The 26,736-nt window shown below is 38.5% G+C and overlaps 2 protein-coding genes across 3 annotated transcripts in view; both read left to right on the top strand.

The window, feature by feature from the left end:
• LOC149417914 (peroxidase-like) overlaps positions 1–1,037 on the top strand; it is a 38,764-nt gene extending 37,727 nt beyond the window's left edge. For both annotated transcript variants that reach the window (XM_089639527.1, XM_089639528.1), the window contains exons 11-12: positions 250–358; positions 618–1,037. In XM_089639527.1, the coding sequence (XP_089495653.1) occupies positions 250–358; positions 618–687 (179 nt within the window). In that variant the 3' untranslated portion in view covers positions 688–1,037. The remainder of the gene's footprint in view (positions 1–249; positions 359–617) is intronic.
• Positions 1,038–7,752: 6,715 nt separating this feature from the next.
• On the top strand, positions 7,753–26,715 carry LOC149417913 (peroxidase-like). Its single transcript, XM_089639863.1, has 12 exons — positions 7,753–7,756; positions 8,157–8,388; positions 9,760–9,974; positions 12,094–12,267; positions 16,933–17,129; positions 17,660–17,846; positions 18,455–18,652; positions 18,792–18,975; positions 20,400–20,627; positions 23,359–23,422; positions 23,694–23,892; positions 26,512–26,715. Exons 1-12 carry the CDS (start codon positions 7,753–7,755, stop codon positions 26,685–26,687), a joined length of 2,058 nt encoding a protein of 685 aa, XP_089495989.1. The 3' UTR covers positions 26,688–26,715.
• Positions 26,716–26,736: the final 21 nt, after the last annotated feature.

The following is a 26,736-nucleotide window of genomic DNA, read 5'->3' as shown; positions in this document are numbered from 1 at the left end:
TCTGGTAGGTAACTATAGATATAATTTAGGTGTAAGGTTACTTTCGTACAGTGCAGTCCATTATTCAATGTAGCATTTAGAAGAAGAAGGTTAACCTATGCCGACATGTTTTTTTTCTGATAAGGCCCTCGGGACAGGGGCTTAGCTTTGATGTTAAATCGATATTAAAATAATTTTCAGTTTTAACCTACTAGCAATAACGGGACAAAGACCATGATCAATTTTTTGTATTTGTTTATTCATTTACAGATCAACTTCATGAGATAAGGAAAGGTTCTTCATCCAGGCTGTTCTGCGACAATGGAGATGGAATTACGAAGATTCAGCCTCTATCATTCGTATTGATCTTCCCCGGATTGTAAGTATTTCGTAATCTCAAATTAACATTCAAAACCTTCTCCAATCGATTCACGCGGCTTGCATAATATTTTTACTGGCTGACATTTCATCGTCTCGGGTGTATCTGTTTGCCGCTTTTCAATTATTATATTCTTGTCATCTTCATCGACGGAGCTGAAGATCTTTGGGAGCTTCTAGAAAACTCTTCAACTGCTGTGGGTCTCATTTTTACCACTTTGGCGGTATAATGACAATGTTTTTTTTTCTTCTTTTTCCAGCAACCAGCCCGTTCCCTGCAGCGAAATCACTGCAATGGATCTAACCAAGTGGAAGGAAAATAAGAAATAAACTAAACACGCTCACTCAGATGACGCCATTTTTTCCAATAACAATTCAAGCATAAAGAGTAGAAGTTAAAAAACAACAACTCTTCAGGGAACGATTTCAAATTTATAAACTGTGCTTATTTTAATTGAAGTATATATTTAGAGATTTTTTTCACTTTCATACCACGTTAAGATTTCGTTCCAGAGTTTTAAAAAATTAAATAATTTAATTAACTTTATTTTTTATAAATAAAATTATCCTTTCCCCACATAGGAATTCAAATCATTTTAAAGCCATATGTATCCTACTTCTCACACCACTTCTCTGTATTCGGTAAGTGTAAGTTGTAAATATACAATTCAAAACCAAAACTTTGTGTAATTTCAAGTTATATTCATATCAATTATGAGTCTAGGTCACGAAAGTAACTGCGGCAGGGCCTTGAGCCAAACGGTGCCTGGCGTAGGCAATTACTGTAATCAATCAGTAGACGCCTCGGGCCTAGGTAGGTGATTACTGTAATCAATCAGTAGACGCCTCGGGCCTATGTTGGCGATTACTGTAATCAATCAGTAGACGCCTCGGGCCTAGGTAGGCGATTACTGTAATCAATCAGTAGACGCCTCGGGCCTATGTAGGCAATTACTGTAATCAATCAGTAGACCCCTCGGGTCTAGGTAGGCGATTACTGTTATCAATCAGTAGACGCCTCGGGCCTAGGTAGGCGATTACTGAAATCAATCAGTAGACGCTTCGGGCTTATGTAGGCGATTATTGTAATCAATCAGTAGACGTCTCGGGCCTAGGTAGGCGATTACTGTAATCAATAATATTAGGATGATTTGCATTTTGGTGTAGTGCAATATTTTAGTGAAAAATAATCTATAGGGCGATGTGTTAAGACTGTGTTAGGTATCATCAGTCTTTTTGTGTAACCGCACAAAAGTCCCGATGATCCCAACAGGCCTCTAACAAATGAATTGACGGGTTTCCTAATAAACTATCAGTAAAACACGAATGTGTTATGGGGATGTCGGAATACGTGTTCTTAAAACAAATATTATTTTCACATTTCGTCATTGTGTTTTATCAGGAAAAACGCAAGTGCATGAACACGTGTTCCGATATATTATGAATTTACTAAAAGTTTATTAAGAAACGGCAAGCTATCCCGTTTTTAACAGGATTTTAATAAATCAGCAGTTAAATTATACCTAATTTAAATACAATGTTTGTCCATTTGAGTATTTTAATTCCTAAGTATTTCCCAAATTCATTTCTGCACAGTTAGAGCATGAAACACAGTCTCAGTTATCGCCACGAATTAATGCAACTGTGAGATCATTGCATATTTCAAATAAATATCTATTAATTATCTACTGAAAGTGTACAATCAGCTGTCAAGTTAACATGTGCTGGCTGGCGATATGAAAACTGCTTTTCAGCACATTTCAAGTGGCACGGTTAGCACTCTATGAGCTATATAATATCTATCATGCTGAGCATAAAATGTACAAGTCAAAAACAACAACTTTTCAGGAGAGCGATTTCAAATGTATTAACTGTCATTAACTACTTTTATTGGGTGATTAAGTAACAATTGAACAAATACAATATAATATTAGTTTTTCGAAGAAAATTTCTTCTGAAAGCTGTGATGTCATTATTTATTAGAATTAAACACAAATAACTTTGTTTACATCACTTTAATACAGGGTTTTCCAATGAGAGGTGTTATTTTGATATTCAATCGTAAAAGATCAATGATTTCGTTGCTTGTGTGGCACTTAGCGCCGTCTTGTTGAAAGTAAACGTTGTCCAGATCAATACCATCCAATTCCGGCCGTAAAAAATCATTAATCATCTCTCGATAGCGCAATCCATTCACCGTAACTGTTGCTCCAGCCTCATTTTCGAAAAAGTGAGGTCCAATGACTCCGCCGGACCATAAACCGCACCAAACAGTCACACGTTGAGGTTAGAGAGGCTTTTTAACAATAACTCTTGGGTTTTCCGAGCCCCAGATGCGACAATTTTGCTTGTTGACGAAGCCACCGAGGTGGAAATGGGCCTCATCACACAAGATGATTTGCATTTGATTCACTCAAGTGAATTTTAATAATTTCAATGCGTTGTTGAAGCGTGTATCGTTCCATTTTTATTAATGGCGTAGTTTCTACTTGTCAAATGTCATAAATGACAGCTTCAAAAGTAACATCTACCGAAATAGCGGGCTATTCAAAATAACACCTTTTATTGGAAAACCCTGTATATATAACCTCTACATGTTTTATGAACAATGTTCACCTCATCAGGAGCAAGTTAATAATTCATAATTTTTGTAATTTTTTTTTTATTTAAAAAAAATTTAAATATCTATTTCATTTTTCTTATTTATACCTCAAATATCTGTACCTCAGAAGTTAAAGGTCGGTTATCCAGTTTTTTGTGGAAATGAGGTATGTATGAGAACGTTTTAGTTTTTTCGGTATCTACATAGAGATATAAACACTGTATGTTGTCCTACGACAATGTGAAACGAAGTTAGGTCAACATAAAATGCCTGGTATCCCTACAATGTTCTCAGAAAAAAATTAACTATTTCCTCTCTCCTGAACAATTTAAAAAATGTGACAACCGACCTTTGACTTCTGAGATACAGATATATACGCACTTAAATGAAATAACACTAAACTGCGCTATATAAATGGTATGTTATTATTACTATACCCCCAGGTTAGTACATTCCAGTAGATGATTTAGAGCTGTACGGCCTTATAATAATTGATTTTATTTCATTTGTTTAGAGGAGTTTTATTTTACAATGAAATTACTGTTGTTACTTATTTGTGTTATAATTTTCTACCAGATTCGACACGTAAATCTTCAAAATAAAAATGTGTAAAATTTGATAGGTACAAAGCTTGCCGAAGAAATACAAAATAAAAATTTGAAATGCTGATTTGCCTTGGGGCTCATGTCATCTGAAGAGATGCTGCAATGATATAAGGAGAGGAAATAACTTACCTGGGTCTTACGGAAGGAAAGGAAAAACAAATACTTTTAATAAGCTCAAGAACAACCCGTTCTCAGGGGAAATACAAACACAAAGAATGTTTTTGAAGAAGAAAGAACATTTCGAATATCTCCATACTGTCAATGGGGATCAACAACCTAGTTATGTTATCATTAGTACCTTCCATTGAAGTACTGGTAGAACAAGGATAGCATTTTTACCTATTGTATATGTTCCAAAGAATATTTATATCAGTTATTTAAAAGTGAAAAAGAAAAAAAATCCCATAATTTTAATATTTTTTTAAAAGTGAGAATAATATTTTCATTTTTGTTATTTTGGAGCATTCACCGCTTTATGGACTCCATTCACTGCAAACACCAGTCAGTAACCTTACAATTTTGTTATTTTTGGAAACCCTTAATGAGTAAAACCTCAAATTGTAATATTTAATCATCTAAGACAATAAATAACGACTCTCAAACTAAAAATGGGGAACAGAAAATCAACGAAAGATTCGGTCATCATCTAGGAAGACACTATCTAGATTGCATTTAGTTCGAATAGAATCTACGATAATTTATAAAGATAGCAGCCAATAAAAATATGCTTTAAGAAAATAAAGATAATGTTGGTAGCTCTTAGTCGAAATATGATACAGTTGGATATGGCAGTGTCGAACCTAGCTCAGTGGTAGAGCAAAATCCCGACAAGGCTGAAGTCTTTGGTTCATTTACTAGATGACCCCAGGACCTCAGCCTTGGTGCATCTAGTAAATGAACCAAGGCTGAGGTCCTGGTTTCATTTACTAGATGCGACCGAATCTTTATCTGATTTATCCGTTTCACATTTTTTTATCATTACGGACTATTTTAAGATTCTATGTAGGTCAATAATTCTTAGCAAAATTCGCCATAGACAACACATGGAGTAACCTACCTGATTCTGTTTTAGTATTCAATAATTCTTAGTGGAATCAATCACACGAGTGCTTACCTGATGCTGTTAGTATTCAGATATTAACTAAAATCAAGAGATAAAACATTAACTTTGATTACGAAACGATGAAATATCACGGGCACTCCGTGCGGTATCCAAAAGCGATTACAAAAATATAATTTTACAGAAAATAATGATAAAATATCTGCACGTTTTTATTTCATATCCATTTAACGCAAATTTATAAATACCGGCAAAGCTTTCGAATCGGTTGCATTAATCCTGTGAAATTCTTTAAAAATACTTCTGTTGTGCTATCGACAGTTTTCAAATTTGAATCATCAATGGGGAAAATTCTCCAAATAGTGGTGATGTGGACTATGAGTGTAGTGTGTTGTGCTACAGAATGGGATAGTTTGGTTGACCAAAACTATCCTAAAACCTGTTCCAGAAACAATTTGTTCGGAGACTGCAGGAATGGACAATCTTCAGGTAAATAAGTATTTTTTTTATTCTTCGTCGAGGTAGTTTCGAGTCCCAACTGCTCCAACCGTCTGGATCCAGTGAGACTATTGCATCCCCAATTGCGGTATGTTGTGAGGCTGAAAGTAGTTGGGAGGAGAAGGATATGGGGAAGAAGAAGGTGGGGAAGTACTACAAGTAAACAAGGCCAAAGACATTTCAAGCAACGTTTAAATTCTGAATGGTGGACTTACACCAGGGCGAAACTTATAGTACTTTGTAACCTATAGCAGAGGTGTTGGTTATATAAAGGATGGTTACCGAGGCGGTGGTACCCATACTCGCCTCCCAAATTAATAAAATAACATAAAAATATCAGTAATGTTCCAACACCGTGTGTCCCTTATGTTGAGGGGAAGACAACACCGTGTCCCCTATGTTGAGGTGAAGACAACACCGTGTCCCCTATTTTTAGGTGAAGACAACACCCTGTCCCTTATGTTGACGTGAAGACAACACCGTGTCCCCAATGTTGAGGTGAAGACAACGCCGTGTCCCTTATGTTGAGGTGAATATAACACCGTATGCCCTATTTTGAGGTGAAGACAACACCGTGTGCCCTATGTTGAGGTGAAGACAACACTGTCCCCTATGCTGAGGTGAAGACAACACCGTTTCCCCTATGTTGAGGTGAATACAACACCATGTGCCCTATGTTGAGGTGAAGACAACACTGTCCCCTATGCTGAGGTGAAGACAACACCGTTTCCCCTATGTTGAGGTGAAGACAACACCCTGTCCCTTATGTTGACGTGAATACAACACCGTGTGCCCTATGTTGAGGTGAAGACAACGCCGTGTCCCTTATGTTGAGGTGAATATAACACCGTATGCCCTATGTTGAGGTGAAGACAACACCGTGTGCCCTATGTTGAGGTGAAGACAACACTGTCCCCTATGCTGAGGTGAAGACAACACCGTTTCCCCTATGTTGAGGTGAAGACAACACCCTGTCCCTTATGTTGACGTGAATACAACACCGTGTGCCCTATGTTGAGGTGAAGACAACGCCGTGTCCCTTATGTTGAGGTGAATATAACACCGTATGCCCTATGTTGAGGTGAAGACAACACCGTGTGCCCTATGTTGAGGTGAAGACAACACTGTCCCCTATGCTGAGGTGAAGACAACACCATTTCCCCTATGTTGAGGTGAATACAACACCATGTGCCCTATGTTGAGGTGAAGACAACATCGTGTCCCCTATGTTGAGGTGCAGACAACACCGTGTCTCTTAAAAAAATATTGGAAAAGTTAAATAAATGTTTTTTTTTCTGTCATTGTGTTTATACTCTTTGAGGAAACAATCTATATAAATTGAAATGTAAATGTTCGTTGGTTCAAAATCTTAAATCTCCGAATGTTCTTTACCGAATGCTTTGAAATTATGACATACCTTTTGTTATGAAATTATGACATACCTTTTGTTATGAAATTATGACATGCCTTTTGTTATGAAATTATGACATACCTTTTGTTATGAAATTATGAAATACCTTTTGTTATGAAATTATGACATACCTTTTGTTATGAAATTATGACATACCTTTTGTTATGAAATTATGACATACCTTTTGTTATGAAATTATGACATACCTTTTGTTATGAAATTATGACATAACTTTTGTTATGAAATTAGGACATACCTTTTGTTATGAAATTATGACATTCCTTTTGTTATGAAATTATGACATACCTTTTGTTATGAAATTATGACATACCTTTTGTTATGAAATTATGACATACCTTTTGTTATGAAATTATGACATGCCTTTTGTTAAAAAAAACCATTGGAGCCACAGAAACGCGGGCGGGGTATAAAATAGTCTGTATAAATAAAAACGTATATTTTCTTTGATCTTTTCTAAATATATGATCTTCTTTTTCTAAAATCTTAGATCTCCAAAAATTCTTCACTTCTTCTTAATTTTGACACAACGCTGCATTAAAATACGCGTGTGTTTGTATATACCTACTTGTATTTTATAGATGTCACCTGCGAAAAGTAAAAACTTTAAAAGCAACAAGTGCTATTGTTCATCTATCTTCACAGACAGACTGAGCCACTGCAATACGTGGCGGGGTACAGCTAGTAAGTAATAATAAAAAAATTGTCAATATAATCCAAAAATACTTTTACAACAAAATAATTCTGGTTTCCTGTAAAATTAATAAAATGGAAGATGGTGTCATATACCTTCTGGGCCCACTAATATACATAACACAGTTTCTAATAAAACATGCTTCAAACTGACTAACAACCATCTGTGTATCGTACTGCTTAACAGCTGCATATACGGAGAAAAATGAGTATGGCTGAATTATTAAAATCCTGTTAAAAACGTGATTGCAATACATTTCCTAATAAAATATTAGTCCATTCAGAACATATCAGAAAACGTGATGGAAGAAAATGTGTCCTTTTCGTAATAAATATAATGACGAAATGTTACAATATTTGAATATTTATGAACACGTGTTCCGATATCCTAATAACAAAATCGTGTTTTACCAACAGTTTTTTTAGGAAATTCACTTGTTAAAGGACAAGGTTTAAAAATACGAATCATTTGATCAGATTCTTAATATATTAGCAATATTTTATTTACATGAGTAAGTTTTATCCGTGTAAAATTTCAAAAAGGTTCAAAAATATTATCATGATTTAATTAAACAGTCAAAAGTGGTAGGTACAAGGAGAAAAATGATCCTGTTAAAAAGTGACAACATGCCAACTTCCTGATAAAATATTAGTCATTCAGAATATATCGAGAACACGTGTCTTCTCCTTTCCTTTTACACGTCTTTTCCTTTAAAAATCATGATGTAATGCGGCAATATAAACACGTGATTCGTCGTCCTCATACAACATTCGCTTTTGACTGATACTTTGTTGGGAACTCTTTCAATTTATTCGTTATAGGCCAGCAGTCCCATTTTTCTCAGTGAAGAGTCATCTACCAAATGTTATTATATCGATGGGATAACTCCTTATCGTTATGCATATTTGCAGTGAACTTACCCCCACTGGTGACGCAGGCTGACGCATTCGTGTACGTGCAGCGTGGCCAGCGACTGGCCAAGGCCATGGAAGCAACCGAGAATGTACCCGGAGAAGCGTTTCCCTCACTCGCCATGCGCCACTTCTTCAGCGCGCAGCTCAGCCCCGACACCAGAGCGCAGGCGGCTGCCTCCAGGGCCAACCTGCTCGGCGCGAGGATCATGCAGAACAAGAAATCGTCTTGGTAAGGTTAAGAGAGACAAGTTCATACTGCTCCCAACCGTCTGGAGCCAGTGAGGTTATGGCATACCCCATTGGGGTATTTTGTGAGACTGAAGGTAGTGGGGAGGGGAAGGAGATGGGAAGAGGACGGTGAGGAAGTACCTGGCTATTCCGATCAACAATTCAAACAATGTTTGAATTCTGAATGGTGGTCTTACGCCAGGGCAATACTAAGAGTATCTTCCACTCTGGAACGTGCCGCAAATATAATATATATTATTTTAAATTAGTAATTTGGGAAATTACACAAGTTAATCAAATAAAATTTACTTGCGTACGCCGGGATTTGAACCCGCGACCTCCAACTTGCTAGTCGAAAACCCTACACCTCTTACGTTCCCCGTTCCGGTTATATCTGATCGCAGAAGAAAAATGTGTACTGCATTTTTTTTTAAATCTATTCAATTTATTGGTAATCCGGTTAAAGGATTAAATGATGGCTTCCCAATAAACTTACAGTAAAATACGAATATATTATGACGATGTCGGAACATGTGTACCTACATCAAAATCCTAATATTTTCGCATTATATGTTATCAAGGCAAATGCAGGTGCATGAACACGTTTTCCCGTATATTAAGAATTTACTAAAAGGTTATCAGGAAACGGCCTGCAATCCCCTTTCTAACCGGATTACTAATAATTGGAGATTCTTAATAAATTGGCAATACTCGTTATTCTCCATGTATAAGCAGAGAAAAAAATTTAGAAAAATATTATGAAAGTGAATTATGAGAATGTTATTTTCATTTTATTTTTATGACGATTTAAAATGTACCATTTTCGATATGTGTTCATTTTTTTTTTACTAGCTAAAAAATTTTTTTTTTTAAATATTATGAAAGTGGATGAGAGTGTTATTTTCATTTTATTTTATGACGATTTAAAATGTACCATTTTCGATTTGCCGACAAAACAACGTGTTCGTTTTACATTCGTGAATATAGCGGTGTTGACGTAACTCCGGTCAACGTTGGTGACAACCTTCTAACCAGCCAGTGACCATAATGACGTTGTAGCCAGTTGGAATCATTTCGTAAATGTGCGATTTTAGATCGTTTTTAAAATTATCAATAATGCATCAAATTATTAAAATTATACATTTTAACACAAATTTTTTTTACAAATAAACTTAAAATCTTCCATACATTTTTAACGGTGTTTTGTAAAAATATCCCATTGGGGTATATTATGAGGCTTAATTTTTTTTTTTTTAAAGACAAACATTCCCGGGTTACGAATAACCTGACAATATTTGAAAATCTCCTTTTAATCTCCAAATTTAATTAAATTTGTCCTTTTATTGTAATTTTCCAAGTTGTATGTTTCCAGCGGTCGCATGACGCCCAACACGTTTACAGCCTTCCTGCAGTCTCGGGCCTTCAGGGGGGCGCCGGGGCGCCGCCTGCCCCTGTGCGCGGGGGCCGGGGGGCGCCGCGGGGGCGCGGGCGCGCCGCTGGACGGGGCCTGCAATAACCTGGCGCGCCCACACTGGGGTGCCGCCTCGCAGGCCTTCACGCGAATTGCGGACCATAACTATGCTGATGGTAACTATTTTTTTCTATTGAATATCACTTTTGTTTTCTTGAATGAATGTATGTATGAAGTGGAAATGAGCACATTTTGAAATTAACAAATCACAAATTAATCGACGTGTCGACATTTTGTCGATGAAAATGCATTGTATATATATTTTAGCAATCACGCATACACACGCGGACATATGCCCGCGTACCTACATATCAGTTAATATACTAAATAAATATCGGTCCTACTCAATCTGGAATCGGTTCAGTTGTTAGTGCAGCTGACACCAGTTCCTGGGGAGGAAAGTTCAATCGGCAGTCATACCAAAAAAATTTGTTAAAGACATTTTAAAAGTTCACACGAGTTAACTTCCTCCCCTGGGGAGGAAGTTTCAATCCTCAGGAAAACAACAATATAAATAATAATATTTTTTAGTAATTTCTTACAGATACTAACCAAATTCCACGATAGTATTTTTTGATTGACCGGTGTTCTAAGTTCATAGAAATAAATTTATTGTTTTACATGGGTACGTTTTTAGTGGCGTATTTTTTTTTAATTTATTTTTTATTATTTTTATTTCTTGCTAGAGCAATCCCGATGAGTTACAAAACTCATTGTAGGACGAAAGGAACTTACAATCCATAGGTGGGAGTTAATAGATACATTTTTACATTGGTATTTTGATATAAAAATTTTAAGTTATGTTAATGCGCTTTTTTCAGGTGTTTTCCTCCTTCGGGCCTCTTCAAGACCCGCATTAATAAATCACTTCTTACAGCCTTGACCCACCTCACAACACTGCCCAACCCGGTGGCGATATAGTCCCACTGTCTTTACACCACATATATACCAATCACCATTGCACTGTACTGACAGGGGCGCACTTGTGATGTGTCACATAAAAAAAAAATAATAATATTATTTATTATTTAGGTCAGTAGGTACCAACAATTATTGTCATATCTTTTAGTTTGTAATATTGTGTCTAGAACTTGAAAATGCTTGAATTTTCGACCACAAATTGTACAAGTTGTCGATGGGTTCGCGTAAATTATGTTACACGCATGTTTCACGTATTGCGGACAACAGGAGCAACAAACAGTTGGAAGGGAATGAAGCACTCACAATATACGAGGTAATCCAAAAAGGTCTCATGTGTTTTAAAAATACAAAGAAATTATTATTTTTTTAATATTGTTTTTTCTCATCTTTTACCTGTCATATTTTCAATTTTTCGACATTTTCTGGAGGTGTACTTAAGATGGGTCCATCGGATGCTAACAGGAGACCAGAAACGCGCGTCAAATGACATGGGTATACAAAAATGGAAAATTACAAAAACTCATCTACCGAAATGATAATTTTGTACAACTGTGGTTATCGTGGTGTATAAATGAAAAGATCTCTCACTCAGGTATAGCGTTTATTGATAAGTTGTCAGCTGATTTTACAATCACAATATTTCACGTTTATTATGCACAAATACTATGAATGCTCGCGAAACTAGGCCGTAGTACTCGTAAGTAGGTGCAGCCGACGATAGTAATTACTGAACACTAATAATATGCTCGCTGCGTCGGGCCTATTTATATTGTTCGGCCGGTGGCGACAGCAGGTAGTTAAACGGCAACTAAATCGAGGCCACTCGCTCGATCTGGATCTTTCGCGAACTTTCGACGGCGTGGCAATTATGCATAGGCGGCAGACTCGTTCCTTCTGGCGAGTTCTCGTACTGTGTAAGACGGCCCGTGACGTATTGTCACCTGGTAGACAAGTAGGTACTTGCAGTACGTTGGTTGCTTTGTTTACGATGCGATTTGGATTGCAGGTACATAATTCGGGAGTAGGTACTAAGTAGGTCGAGCAGTTTATTATTAATTATTTAATGTAGATTTTTCTCGACGCTACACAACAATAGATAATTGTTCAAGCTTTAAAAGAATGCAAAAATATATATTTTTTAAATGCTTTGTATTTAAAAAAAAAACAGACGATCTTACTTTTGGAATTACCCTCTTACCTAATGCATGAACAATCGATTGTCAGTAGACTGGCCTTCACGCTACGGTCAATATTAGAAGTGATATGTCAAGAAATTAACAACTGTTTAAATCTTTTGTATTTTTCCGACCGTAGGACTGTATTCGATGCCGGTGTCCAAGAGTGGGCGGCCGCTGCCATCGGCGCGTCTTCTGTCCTCCACGCTGATGGTGGGGCCGCCCACCTCCAGCGCTACAATCAGCGCCATGGCCGTCTACTGGGGGCAGGTCATCGCGCACGATATGTCCATGAGAGTCATGGAGCAGCATGGTAAATACACAATACACCACTAACTTATCAACGCTGACATTGTATCAGGATTCTTTATAAATATTGATTTGCGCAGAGCCGTGAAAAATTCTGCGTTACATAAAAATATTGACAAAAATATAAAAAATTAGAGGTGGGTACTTCATCACTTTTCTGAATTCTTGACACAATCAGTTCCAATTTAATTGTGACACTCAAATTCAAAACAATTCAATTCATTGGATCAGAGTTATAATCAATCACAGACAGACCCACAGCCGAAATCAGGATATTTGATGATTGCGAGGCGGTCTGCATAACCAAGATGTGCACTTGATGATGTGCATTGATGTGCTTGATGCGCAATGAACCCTGATCAAAGATCACAAGATTTTCCGAAAGAAGCCATAGGTCCAGGGCCGGCCTTGAGCCTGCCGCTAGTAAAACCTTCAAGAGCGCTGTGTTAGGTCATCAACAACGTCTTGGCTCGTTTGCGCCTTGCCAAGTCGGCGCCCCCGGAGCGGACTCCTAAAATTACCCCTGCACATGACTGGCCCTGCACAGGTCATTATACTTTCGTCTACGTTACACAGTATTCCTTAAACAGTCCGTGACTGAAGTTCACCAGGAATTTAATTGCGTACTGGGCAATATCTCCTGGTTCCACAACAGAACTCTCCAGATATCCTCTCTCCATCAATACGAAACAGAGGTGCCTTCAATGAATCAGTGTTGCTTCATCCTCTTCACAATACTTACAGCAATTTGTACTTTCCACTCCCAATAAGGAAGTTGAGTCCATTTTTTTTTTTTTTTTATCGATGTTCGCATTCAAACTTAAATACTGTTTTTTTTTTTTTTTTAAAGTTTGTTTTCATAATTAAATTAATTCTCAAAGTTTAAATTTTATCAAGCCCGCCAAAACGAGCGGAATCCGAGCGGTAAGAGGCGGGGTGTGGTGTGACGTCATTCGAACTGTGAAAACCACGTCGCATAAGCATTTTGTATGGAAAAATTTGTAATTCTTCAACAAGGAATTCCGGTAATTTTTTTACCAAAGTTAACCGTCTATTAGAATTGATGTTATTAAAAAAAAAATTGATTAAGATTTCATAGTTAAATTAATATTTTAAGTTAGAATATTTGCTTTTCCCGCCCGGTACGGTACTTGTACGGTATTGCCGTCGCTACTTGTTGACGTTCCCCGCGCGAATTCAGGACCACCGCGCAGAAAAGTAAAGACCAATAGTAAAATAACGGTTTACAGCCCAGTTCACTGTGAGACTTTTCTGGGCGGCCGGCGGCCTGAAGTGTATCACATGCTATGTGACATGTATAATAATAAAAACTTCTAAGTTATGCAATAAACAACATATTATTATAAAGCACTATACGAATATGTATCTTTAGAAATCCATTTCATATAATAATAACAACAAATACGTACATATATTTGACAAACCCAAATAAACCTTTGGCCTATACCTAAGGTGGAGTGAATTTTTTTTTTGAGAAATTCGAAATCGACATAGTTGGGAAAGATGCTCCATATATTAACAATTACAACAAAAATAATTAAAAAAATATATTCACAATACCCGGACATCGCCAAAGCTTTATATTTTATCATTTTCACGATTTTACCTAAGTATTTATAACTCATGTACGCAAAATAAAATACACATAAAATTTGTATTTTACCATTTATTTTACAGACAATACATTCGTAGATTGTTAGAATGGAACAAATAGTGGAAATAAAAGATGTACATATATTATTTACCGCACTGAAAAACTTGAAAATTACAAAAGTTATTATGAACGGTACTGCATTTTGGTGTTAAAAATAGGCATAAGGTGTCGTGACTCTAACCTTGTTTTTATTAATCCATCTCGCCTCAAGGGTCCACACACAACGGCTGAGGCTTCTGTTACAATTTTCACACATCTCTCTGTAGCTTGTAAGTGTGGCAAGAATAATTCTTTATCATTGGTAGTATGACATCCTCAATTATTGTGTGATCGGTAATGGCTTGTAAAATTGTCTCGTCACTTACAAATTTGGTTAGTGGCGGCTCGGTTATATTTTCCCACTTTATAACACGAATTTGAAAGGCACCAAATAGGCACTTTGAAGGTACGAATAAAATCTGATTGCATTTTCATTTGCCGAGCTTTCAATATTCTTCTCAACGCCAACTCTCTTACGTATTTTCGGTTGTCGTTTAACATGGCTAACAATATATTTTCGTGATGCCCAAAAAAGCCATTACGCTGGATTACTGGATCAATAATATCTTTTAAATCACTGGGCAAATACCGTGATAGCACTATTGTTTCGTGTAAATGCCTTGCACCGGAAAGACATAATGGTTTGGTCTTAATGTTGAACCACATAAGTGCGTAAACTGTTAATACAAATGTCGTTAAAGTTACCATATTTTTGTATGGTTTTAGGGTAGAAATGTAAAGCCGAAGAATCCGATTCGCTGTAGTGAGCCACCTGGATTGTACAATTTTACCGGGATTTGTTTTTGATAAATTTTCATTTCAATAGTTTTACACATTTTCAGTAGATACAGCTGATCTGTACTTAAATCCTGTGTATTTGATACTTGGTAATGAACATTGAATGATTTTAAATTTCACGACAGGAAGTTGTTCACACTTATTTAAAGATTTACCAATAATTCCAGTGAAACTTTGCGGTCCAGTCGTGGTTCCGTCGATGTTCTCAAAGAGATGTAGCAAAATGAGTTCGTTTGCTTGTAATTGAGAGACAATCCACTGTAAAGGCCGTTTGAGATGTGATTTAAGGTGCCGAATAACACCTCCTTTATACCCCGTATTAACTGCAGTTCCGTCGCATCCAATTGCAACAATTTTTTCCAAAGCAATATCTTTCGAAGACAGTAATGAAATAATTCTATTACTTATTGCTTCAGATTTTCCGGTTTTTAATGAAATATGTCCCATGTACTCGCTACCTGGTTCTTTTACTAAACTAACATGTTCTTCAGTTATTATTTTTCGCCGGTTGTCCTCCATGCTTAAAGTTTTGTCCTTCCGTCCGTCGAAGTATAAACCAAATTGATTGGAATCGATTACTAACGGCTTACTAGTAAGGGCAGTTCTTTTCTCCATTCGAGCTCGACGAATTTTACTCCTATCCACAACGCGAGATGTATCGTTCTGTGAAATTTAGCCAACATCTTGTAATACAGCGAAAACAATTGCAGCTCCTGCTCGATCTGAAATACAATATCTGTCTAGTGTTGTGGCCACAACAGGGAAGTCTTTCACCTCATGGTGAGAATTATTTGGTTGTGCTTCACTTTGCATTATTTCTTGAGGAATTGAAGACGAAGCACATTTTTTTTGAGAGTCTAAAGTTTAAACTACAAGAAGGAATAGCGTCAGTACCCCGATCTACTAGATAATGTCTAGCGGATCGGAAACTTCGCCAAGATGATACGCGATACACTTCACTCTGTTTGATACGCGTTTGGGGTAGAAGGATTCGTTGCTGTGTGGGAATAGTTTAACTGTTCCTACAGTCCTACTTTATAATTTTACTATAAAATAATAATGTAATTATATCATAGGTAATAAATAAACACTCATTTTTTTTAACATAATTATAAGCATTTCTAAGAATCGGGAGAACATTATTGGTGTTTTCAGTGTTTTTTATCAAAAATTCAAAGTTGTGGCGATGTCGTAATTATAAATAAATATTTTTTTTATATTTTTTATTTAAGATAAGTACATAACGGAGCACCAATCCTTCGTATGTCGAATTCTATATTACGAAAAAAAAAATCTCCATACTAGACCGCTCCACCTTACTATACACCTCTCTCATCTAAACCGACCATCTCTCATGTAATAGAAAGAGATGCACCATAGGTGATCCGTTGTACGTACAAGTCACGACACATGTGACGTCAGAATTCTTTCGACCAATCGTGGAGCGTATACAGTCTATTGCTATTGAATGCTTTTTCAAGAACGTTTAACTAATTCTAAGAATAATAATATAGAAATATATTTATATATTTAGAATCGATATTTTTTGATCTACATGAACATATTTTTTATAAGTCAAAATATTTTTTACTCAACTTCCTTATTGCTGCATGTGTCTCCTGAAGTGGATGTGTCCTGTTAATAGTTCTGCTAGCTCCCTCCTTCCCTCTTAAGTCAGTTTTCCACTCACTTACCAGTTACCTAAATCGTCAATTGTTACGAATCAAATGATTCACGAACCAGATGGTCTATGCTTATTTTATCAATGTTCAATACAGTTGTTAGTGGTCGGTTTTAGATTTATGTCTTGGGTATAATAACATCAGGGCCGGCCCTGTGCTGGTGCAAGTGGAGCAGTTCGCTCAAGGTGCCGACTTGCCAAGGCGCCAAGGAGTTAAGGCGCTGATAATATCTAACACCTAAAACAGCGCCATTTACATATTTTTATCAGGGTCGTCCTAGAGCCAAACGGCGCGTGGCGCCAGTAAAAACTTCAAACTGTAGATATTAGGTATTACTTGGCTCGTTGGCGCCTTAGCAAGTCGACGCCTGAAGCGGACTGCTCCAATTGGGCCGGTTCTAGTTTTTACTAACGCCAAGCGACGTTTGGCTCAGGTCCGGCCATGAATAACATGTTTTAATTGAAATGATTTTCAGGGTCTGGTGGAGGCATCCAATGCTGCTCGACCGATGGCACCAGCAAGCTGTGGGGCAACAAGCTGCACTCGGCCTGTGCCCCCATTGAGATCAGCCCCTGCGACATGTTCTACTCAAAGCATGGAGTCCGGTACCTCAACTTTGTGAGATCCCTTACCTCACCCAATGGACAAAACACTCTGGGGCCCGCAGAACAGGTAAGATGTAGACATTTATTATAGATAATAATTTTGTACAATTTCAGTACTGTAATTTCACACAACTATCTATTTGAAATTCACTTTTGTTTTCGATAATGAATTAATGCAAATCTTGGAAGCCGAAATCAACCCAATGCTTGACATCCAACCAAGCTGAAACTCCTCGGATAGATTCATTGTCGATGACAATGCATTCTGTCAACTTTTGGTAACAGTCACATACACACACGCGAAAATATTCGCATTTCTCTGAAATCGGATAACATAACAGCAGTTAATAAACAAAATAAAAGTCGGTCCTACCCGATCGGTATTTGGCGAGGTTGTTACCGCGATTGTCTCCAGTCTCTGGGAAGAAAAGTCTAATCCTCATTGAAACCAAAAAAAGGCATTTTAAAAGTCACAACAGTTCAAGACCCAGTCCCTGGGAAGGAAGGTTTAAACCATAGTTATATTTTATCGAGGATTCAATCTGCATCAAAACCTCTATACCTTGCATCAATCCTAACCTAACCCAACTACTCCAGCTAAACTCCGTGTCCTCATTCATCGACTGTTCTCCGGTGTACGGATTCAACGAGGCCCTCGCCAGCCAGCTGCGGGAGTACCAAGGGGGCTTGCTGAGGCTGACGGCTACCGGGCAACTGCCGCAGACCCCCGACTCCAGCAAGATCTGTGACACCTCGCAAGGACTATGCCCCTGCTTTATGACAGGTGGGTACGTGGAAACTAAATTACAAAATTATAGAAATATTAAGTTGATCACCTCTTCCCCCATCTACCAAATAGAAGATCCTACTATTTCACCTATTCCTCAATCGATCGAAAGGGATGAAACACAAAAATGCGCCCATAAGTAGTGTTACTACAAATACAAACCAAAATTATATTTAATTTGAAAGTTTTAAGAGGGCCATCAAAAGAATATACAGCCACGAAACTATAGTATTAAGAATAATAGTTTTGGATTAGTGTAGTATGTGCCATGCACTTCCCCATATCACGATGCAGTAGCGGGGAAGTGTCGTGAAAAAGTACCTAAGTTGTTACTCAATTATCCCTCCGCCATTTCTGTTACGCTACAATACCGTACGATAAGCGTGATTCAAGGAAATGTTCAGTTTATGCCAAAGACAGCTCTGATGTGTGTAATTGCATTGAACAGTATTCTTATACTACGGAGTATGTACTGGGTATGATCTCAAGCACTTTAAACTGGGTTTGTTAAAGACATGGACGGAATGCTATGATCTATGTCCTCATTGACTTTGACACTAGCATACATTTCACATATTTAATCAATTTACTTCCGATCCTTCCAGGTGACACCCGTTCCAACCAGACCCCCGGCCTGGCAGCGCTGCAGACAGTCTTAGCCAGGGAACACAACCGACTGGCCCGGGCTCTGGGCGCGCTCAATCCGCACTGGGAGGACGAGAGGCTCTACCAAGAGGCCCGGAGACTCCTCGTAGCGCAGGTGCAGCACATCACCTACCACGAGTGGCTACCACTGCTGATGGGTGTGTAATACTTCACACAATCAATCAATCAATACCATCAACACGATCGTAGATTTATAGTTGCCCTTCAAGACTCTGCCAGATAAAGTTCTCCAATCGGAGTTGATTCATGAGATGTATTGTTTTCTGTTTTATCCAGGTAAAAGCTACACGCAGCAATTCAACATTTCCCCCACTGGATTCTTCTCCTACGACTACAATGAGAACATAAATGCCGGGGTCATCAACTCCTTTGCGGCCGGAGCCTTCAGGTCCTTCCACACCATGGTGCCAGGAGATGTTGTCATCATTCCTGAAGGCAGTCAGGAGCCATTTGAAATAAAGTAACATGCTGATTCATTATATGTATTATACATAATAATTGCATCGGTTTAGAGACAATACCGTGTAAGAAACATTTGTAAAAATGTTCACAAGGGACAAAAACTATGTAGGGATATATGCTCTCATGCTTTTTTATGTACTGAGGATGGTTCATTCGCGGTATTGGCATTAATCGAGTACAATCAGTCTAATAGTCAATTTCAATATATGAAAACACCAATCAATGTTGGTTGCGCAGTTCAACTGAAAATACTAATATTGGCTCATATGTCGTATTGAACTTACATAAACGATATGGTAACCAATACCTGTCAGTCCTGGCACTTTAAAGAAAAATAATAACTTCATTGATTATTTAAAAAGCTACTAAAGTCCATTGAAGAAACTATACTATACTATATACTATAAACTATAAACTATACTATTTCTAGCATAGGCTAGCGAAATAACAAAATACATAGAAGAAATACTTAATAAAAACACACTTTTTGGCGATGTTTCTTTCTTGCATAAATCAAAACAGGCGGCTCTGGTATTAAGCGGGATTTTAAACCTTATCGCCATCTACATAGGGAGTGTTATTGTTAGTGGTCCGATTCCAAATGTTACATGACGTGGTGTGTCGCTTTAAAATAGTATTTTAATATATTGTAACATGGAGGCATATTGATGCCGTGCCAGTTATTGGAACCCTGCCAGGTTTTGGGTATATCACTTTAGCACATTATTATTGATTTTAGAGATTACGATACCAATGGATAAAGAAAGCAGATCGAATCCCAATACTTACATCAATCAAAAAGTATTAAATCAGTTTTTAAAAACGATTACGAACAAGACTTGGTGACTATCCCAAATAATTCTTTTGTCAGTCTTTGTCTTTGATCATAATACTTTTAGACCGGTTAGGCCCAGTTGTTTTGCAGAAATTCAAAACAAACGTAAAATTGTCAAGGAATGGCCATCCAGTGCCGTTTTGTTATTTTGACAGTTGAAAGGATCCCGTTAAATGCCGATTCGAAGTCTGTTTCAGCTTTTGAACAAATTGTGATCAGCAGAAGAAAACAACTATCATGTTGTTGCTTGTGAGATTATTACTATTTAAAAACAAAATGGCGCTGAGTGGCATTTGATGACACTGTTACATTTGAAGTTCTGCAAAACAACTGGCCAGTAGTAAATAGAACAAAATAATTAATAAAAATTAACCATGAACTCGAGAATCTAATTTAGCATTAAACCAAAAATTCTAGTTCAAGTTCCAAATACCACAATGGGTTGGCTAGTCATATGCAAAGAGTGTCAAATGACAGAACATTGAAATTCACATCCAAGAAGTTGGTGCCCCAGTAGAAGGATGAAGAAGAATCTGGTTAGATAGCTTCCTTCCTTGCACGTCCCACAACCCAATGTATTTGTGCAGACTGAGTGACCAGTACCTCCGACCCTGCATTCTGCAGCACTTTCCCGGCGCTGTGGATGGCGTGGTGCGCGGAGCCGTGGCACAGCCCGCCAAGGCGCACGACACCTCCTTTACGCCGGAGCTGTCCAACCTGCTGTTCAAGGCGCGGGGCAGCTGGGGGCTGGATCTGGTGGCCTTCGACATCCAGAGGGGGCGGGATCACGGCCTGGCCTCCTACAACACTTATAGGTACTATAACAGACTCTAATATAGATAATAACTATAATATTGTTTATATAAAACAACTTCAAAAAAGAATGTGGGGCACGCACTCTTTTAACCTTTCCGTTGCCATCGGGGGTACTCAAAATCTTTAATATTAATATTCTCCAAGTATATATCAATAATCTATAAATATATTGAATTTCATGGTATTACATGAAGTGAACAGTAGTAAAGACACAAATCATATAATTATTTGTGGTAAAATGAGACGTACGTGATGAACGAAGAAAGATGTGTGGGGATAATGTATTACTTGGAAGTGAACGGCTGAAGAGGTCGAGGAGGCCCGAGGAAGACAAGGCACGATCAAGTGAAACATACATTATAATAATATTTCCACTTAAAACAATGAAATACACCCCATCGACAGGTACCCTAGAATTAACAACCTCAAAACTTAACCCCAAACCATTCATAATGCCGGGTACACTTCAGTTAGTAGTGATTATATAAAATAACACAAAAAGGCACTCACACTATTTAAATTAAAAATAGGCATTATGGTTTTGGAATTTCTACAAAACCTATAAACACATAATCACAAACAAAAAAAAACACTAATAAAACTAAATTTAGATTAAAACAGAAAAATATATTTTTCAAATATTTAGGTATCTTACCGTGCCGCAAATAAGACTGCAGAATAATCTACACGCACAGTAACTTTTGGGTAAGGTTTGGGTAAAGTTACCAAAGCTGCCTGAGGATATAAGAACATTACGTGCCGCGGGCTGACTATCAGCAGGTTCCAAAGTACCGAACAGTTGTAATTCAGCACAACCCAAGCCGTCGCGGCTGGAAGCCGCATTCGTTGATAAATGAATAGGTTTTTTTTTAATTAACTATATTATGATAATTATTTCATGATAACACATTAACTGTCTTACTAATTAGATTCTTAGAGGCCTGTTTAACTTTTGTGTGGTAAAGTCGGCCTTGCGCCCATTTTAACCAAACAAACGCCATGGTAATAAGTGAAGTTTTCACCATTCTGACCTTACGCGCCGCATAATATTTACAAGACGTTTTTTGGTAAGGATGTAAATGTGTAAGCCATAAGAATGATTCGCAATAAAATTTACGAATTTAAGAAAAATAATGATAAAATGCAATGGGTCACAGAGTCACCCCTCATGACACCCAAAGTTTTGTTTTACATCTTGGCATGCCGAAGGTTAAAACATTGCTGTGGGTCAATAAGTATATACATAGTTTACCAATCTGTCACGAAGGTCAACGGATAAAGTAAGAAACTGTCGGGTTTCAATAATTTGTGAAATTTAGCTTTACGTGCAATTCTATCGTAAACATTGCCTGTCCTATATTTGTAAAACAAATTTATAATGAATTTAACATTATTGTTTATATAAAACAAGAATCTAACACGTAGCTAAATTGTTAAATTGATTTTATATCCAGATAAAACAGTAACTTATACTCAACCCGTATCAAATTATTGCTGATTTAGGTAAATAAATTAATATTATTAAGTTATTATTATTATTATCTTATTATTCTTCGTATTAAGAACAACTAAAAACTTTAATTCTTTACAAGCCATTAAACTATTATATGTATCTCTAGTAAGAAGACTAATTGAATATAACTCAGTAGTTTGGTCTCCATCTTATAAAATTCACATTAATAACATTGAGCGAATACAAAAAAAATTTCTACGTTTTATAAATTTTAAATTAAATATCCCTGCCGAAGACTTAAAATACAATTTCTTATTAAATACTCTAAAAATACATACATTAGAAGATAGACGTAAAATAAACGATTTAACGTTCTTATTCAAAATACTTAACTCTAAATTCGACTGTTGTGAACTCCTGCAACTTATAAACATGCATACACCCACAGTAACAACACGACAAAATACAATATTCTACAGCAGCACACATAAGCGTAACTACACTGCCCACTCTCCGATACAACGACTTCACACCATGGGAAATCATTACTTGGGTGATGTTGACATATTCAATACCAACTTGGCAAGTTTTGTGGATCATTTAAAACATTTATTTCAACAATACTCCTAAACACATCATGTAAACCTACAAATAGCTGTAATTTTCTGTTTTTGTTTCTTGTGTTTGTATGACTTGTTGCATAGCTTTTATCAAATGTAATTTTATTCTTATTTTTTATGTTTCAAAGTATTTGTCAAATTAAAATTATACTACCAACCATGTAAAAGCCCTCTGGGCGTTAAATAAATAAAATAAATGCCAACTCGTATTATGATGTTGAGAAAAGAAGAAAAGGAATTAGAAAATGATTGTGCACTAATATAACGTTGGCTACATGTTGGAATACTGTTGGACAAGTGGAGAATTACCCTAGCTGCTCCCGTCTCGTCTTGTAGAAGCGTGCTGACTGAATTTATCCACTCGAGCGATTTTTGGCATATTATGGAAAGAATGCAAAAAGGTTTTGAGCGGTTGCTTGTTATAATGTGCCAAATTTATAGAACCTAAAAATGTGGGATAGCTGGCGAAATCTAGGTTCATATGTTTCCGTATTAAGATTATATTAAGATATATATGAAGATAAAAGGAATGATATTAATTAAATAATATATTAAATGTATACATGTACAACCAATCACTTGAGTGGATATTTGATTATAAAACTTTGGCGTTTTATTTATCACTCACAATTTATAATAATTATTTCACTGTTCTAGATCAATATGCGGCCTGAACAGAGCAAATGATTTTGAGGATTTGGCGCAAGAAATATCACAAGAGGTATCTATAGTAAACATAATATATATCAATTTTAATTATTATAATATGTAATATTCAAGGTATTTAAGACGCCTTACCCGGTAAGACAAAAGATCCTAGGTTCGATTCCTAGTTGTGACCGTTATCTTTTTATTTCTCTGTGTCTTGTTCTATTTAATGTTTAGTATTATCGCCTTCTTCAATGATATTATAATACGTATTTTTAAAAAGGGAAACAATTAGGTTGAGTTAATCATTATTATTTAATTAATCATTCATACCGTTCCTTCAGAGAATAAACTCCCTGAGGCAGGTGTACGAGAGTGTGGATGACATCGACCTGTTTGTGGGGGGAATGCTGGAGAGCGGAGTACACGGCTCCGTGCTTGGGCCCACCTTCCAGAGCATCGTTGGAGAGCAGTTCTTCCGCACCAGGGTCGGGGATAGGTTCTTCTACAGCGTGGGTGACATGGCTCATTCATTCACCGCAGGTAATATTAACTAACTGTTTGTGGGGGGAATGCTGGAGAGCGGAGTACACGGCTCCGTGCTTGGGCCCACCTTCCAGAGCATCGTTGGAGAGCAGTTCTTCCGCACCAGGGTCGGGGATAGGTTCTTCTACAGCGTGGGTGACATGGCTCATTCATTCACCGCAGGTAATATTAACTAACTGTTTGTGAGAGGAATGCTGGAGAGTGGGGTGCACGGCTCCGTGCTGGGTCCCACCTTCCAGAGCATCGTTGGGGATCAGTTCTTCCACACCAGGGTCGTGGACAGGTTCTTCTACAGCGTGGGGCTCATTCATTCACCGCAGGTAATATTAATTAACTGTTTGTGGGGGGAATGCTGGAGAGCGGAGTACACGGCTCCGTGCTTGGGCCCACCTTCCAGAGCATCGTTGGGGAGCAGTTCTTCCGCACCAGGGTCGGGGATAGGTTCTTCTACAGCGTGGGTGACATGGCTCATTCATTCACCGCAGGTAATATTAACTAACTGTTTGTGAGAGGAATGCTGGAGAGTGGGGTGCACGGCTCCGTGCTGGGTCCCACCTTCCAGAGCATCGTTGGGGATCAGTTCTTCCACACCAGGGTCGTGGACAGGTTCTTCTACAGCGTGGGGCTCATTCATTCACCGCAGGTAATATTAACTAACTGTTTGTGGGGGGAATGCTGGAGAGCGGAGTACACGGCTCCGTGCTTGGGCCCACCTTCCAGAGCATCGTTGGGGAGCAGTTCTTCCGCACCAGGGTCGGGGATAGGTTCTTCTACAGCGTGGGTGACATGGCTCATTCATTCACCGCAGGTAATATTAACTAACTGTTTGTGAGAGGAATGCTGGAGAGTGGGGTGCACGGCTCCGTGCTGGGTCCCACCTTCCAGAGCATCGTTGGGGATCAGTTCTTCCACACCAGGGTCGTGGACAGGTTCTTCTACAGCGTGGGGCTCATTCATTCACCGCAGGTAATATTAACTAACTGTTTGTGGGGGGAATGCTGGAGAGCGGAGTACACGGCTCCGTGCTTGGGCCCACCTTCCAGAGCATCGTTGGGGAGCAGTTCTTCCGCACCAGGGTCGGGGATAGGTTCTTCTACAGCGTGGGTGACATGGCTCATTCATTCACCGCAGGTAATATTAACTAACTGTTTGTGGGAGGAATGCTGGAGAGCGGAGTGCACGGCTCCGTGCTGGGTCCCACCTTCCAGAGCATCGTTGGGGATCAGTTCTTCCACACCAGGGTCGTGGACAGGTTCTTCTACAGCGTGGGGCTCATTCATTCACCGCAGGTAATATTAACTAACTGTTTGTGGGGGGAATGCTGGAGAGCGGAGTACACGGCTCCGTGCTTGGGCCCACCTTCCAGAGCATCGTTGGGGAGCAGTTCTTCCGCACCAGGGTCGGGGATAGGTTCTTCTACAGCGTGGGTGACATGGCTCATTCATTCACCGCAGGTAATATTAACTAACTGTTTGTGAGAGGAATGCTGGAGAGTGGGGTGCACGGCTCCGTGCTGGGTCCCACCTTCCAGAGCATCGTTGGGGATCAGTTCTTCCACACCAGGGTCGTGGACAGGTTCTTCTACAGCGTGGGGCTCATTCATTCACCGCAGGTAATATTAACTAACTGTTTGTGGGGGGAATGCTGGAGAGCGGAGTACACGGCTCCGTGCTTGGGCCCACCTTCCAGAGCATCGTTGGAGAGCAGTTCTTCCGCACCAGGGTCGGGGATAGGTTCTTCTACAGCGTGGGTGACATGGCTCATTCATTCACCGCAGGTAATATTAACTAACTGTTTGTGGGAGGAATGCTGGAGAGCGGAGTGCACGGCTCCGTGCTGGGTCCCACCTTCCAGAGCATCGTTAGGGATCAGTTCTTCCACACCAGGGTTGGGGACAGGTTCTTCTACAGCGTGTGGCTCTTTCATTCACCACAGGTAATATTAATTAACTGTTCGTGGAGGGAATGCTGGTTAGCGGGGTTTTTTTAATACATCACATTGTTTCTCAGCTGGAGCAGACACGGAATGGAACATCTTCTTAGTACACACTCCTTGCTCATTCATTGTCACCAACAATCTCATCTCATACTGACAAAAGTATTTAATCATAACTATAATTATTCCAGAAGGTATGCAGGAGTAGTGCAATGCAATACATACATTCCTTATTTCAGAGTACCTAATAAACAAGATAAGGAAAATAACGAATATGGAATAAAAAACAGAGAAAAATTATGCAAATAGTCATTTTTGGAGGATATTTGATAGTCACCTGTCGGGCGTCAGGGGGTATTCCATCCAGGCAGCTGTAGCAGTGATGAAGGTGTTCTAGGATTTGGCGTAGTCTGTGCCACAAGCTTCCTTAGCAGTGGCGGAGAAGTGCTCTGAAAGAGTGCACTCGTCCCTCCGGGAACATTTCCATGGCGCTGTAGCGTCTCAGTAGGTGGAATAGTTGGGATATGCATTATTGTAGGTGGCTTTTAGATGTAGTGTTACCTACCCACGGTTCTGACGCACACAGCGATGTGCAAAATGCGTTGAACTTTTGTTGTATTTGGTTCACTTGATTCTGTGAGACTTCCCAAACAAATCATGTTCCTTGCATACTTTCCACAGATCAACTGAGAGAAATAAAAAAGGCATCAATAGCGCGACTGATTAGCGACAACTGCAATGTCAACTACATACAGGGGCGCGCCTTCGAACTGCCCCTCCACACCAACCCTCCCTACAACAGTCAGGACACACAGAGCATCCCATCCATTAACCTGCAGTACTGGAAAGAATATTAACCAATCAATCGGGAGTCAACAATACTGCCTGGCAATTTCGCCAAACAGT

Source organism: Hesperophylax consimilis, chromosome 14, assembly GCF_061612785.1.
Source record: "Hesperophylax consimilis isolate HC1 chromosome 14, BYU_Hcon_1.0, whole genome shotgun sequence".
In the NCBI taxonomy this organism is placed as follows: Eukaryota; Metazoa; Arthropoda; class Insecta; order Trichoptera; family Limnephilidae; genus Hesperophylax; species Hesperophylax consimilis.
Note: the sequence above shows the minus strand (reverse complement) of the source record. Positions and strands in the feature narration are given on the sequence as shown.

Coding starts and splice junctions, on each gene's coding strand:
- LOC149417913 (XM_089639863.1), top strand. Junction 18,653..18,791: donor GTGGCTACCACTGCTGATGG/GTGTGTAATACT, acceptor TGTTTTATCCAG/GTAAAAGCTACACGCAGCAA. Junction 20,628..23,358: donor GCCTCCTACAACACTTATAG/GTACTATAACAG, acceptor TCACTGTTCTAG/ATCAATATGCGGCCTGAACA.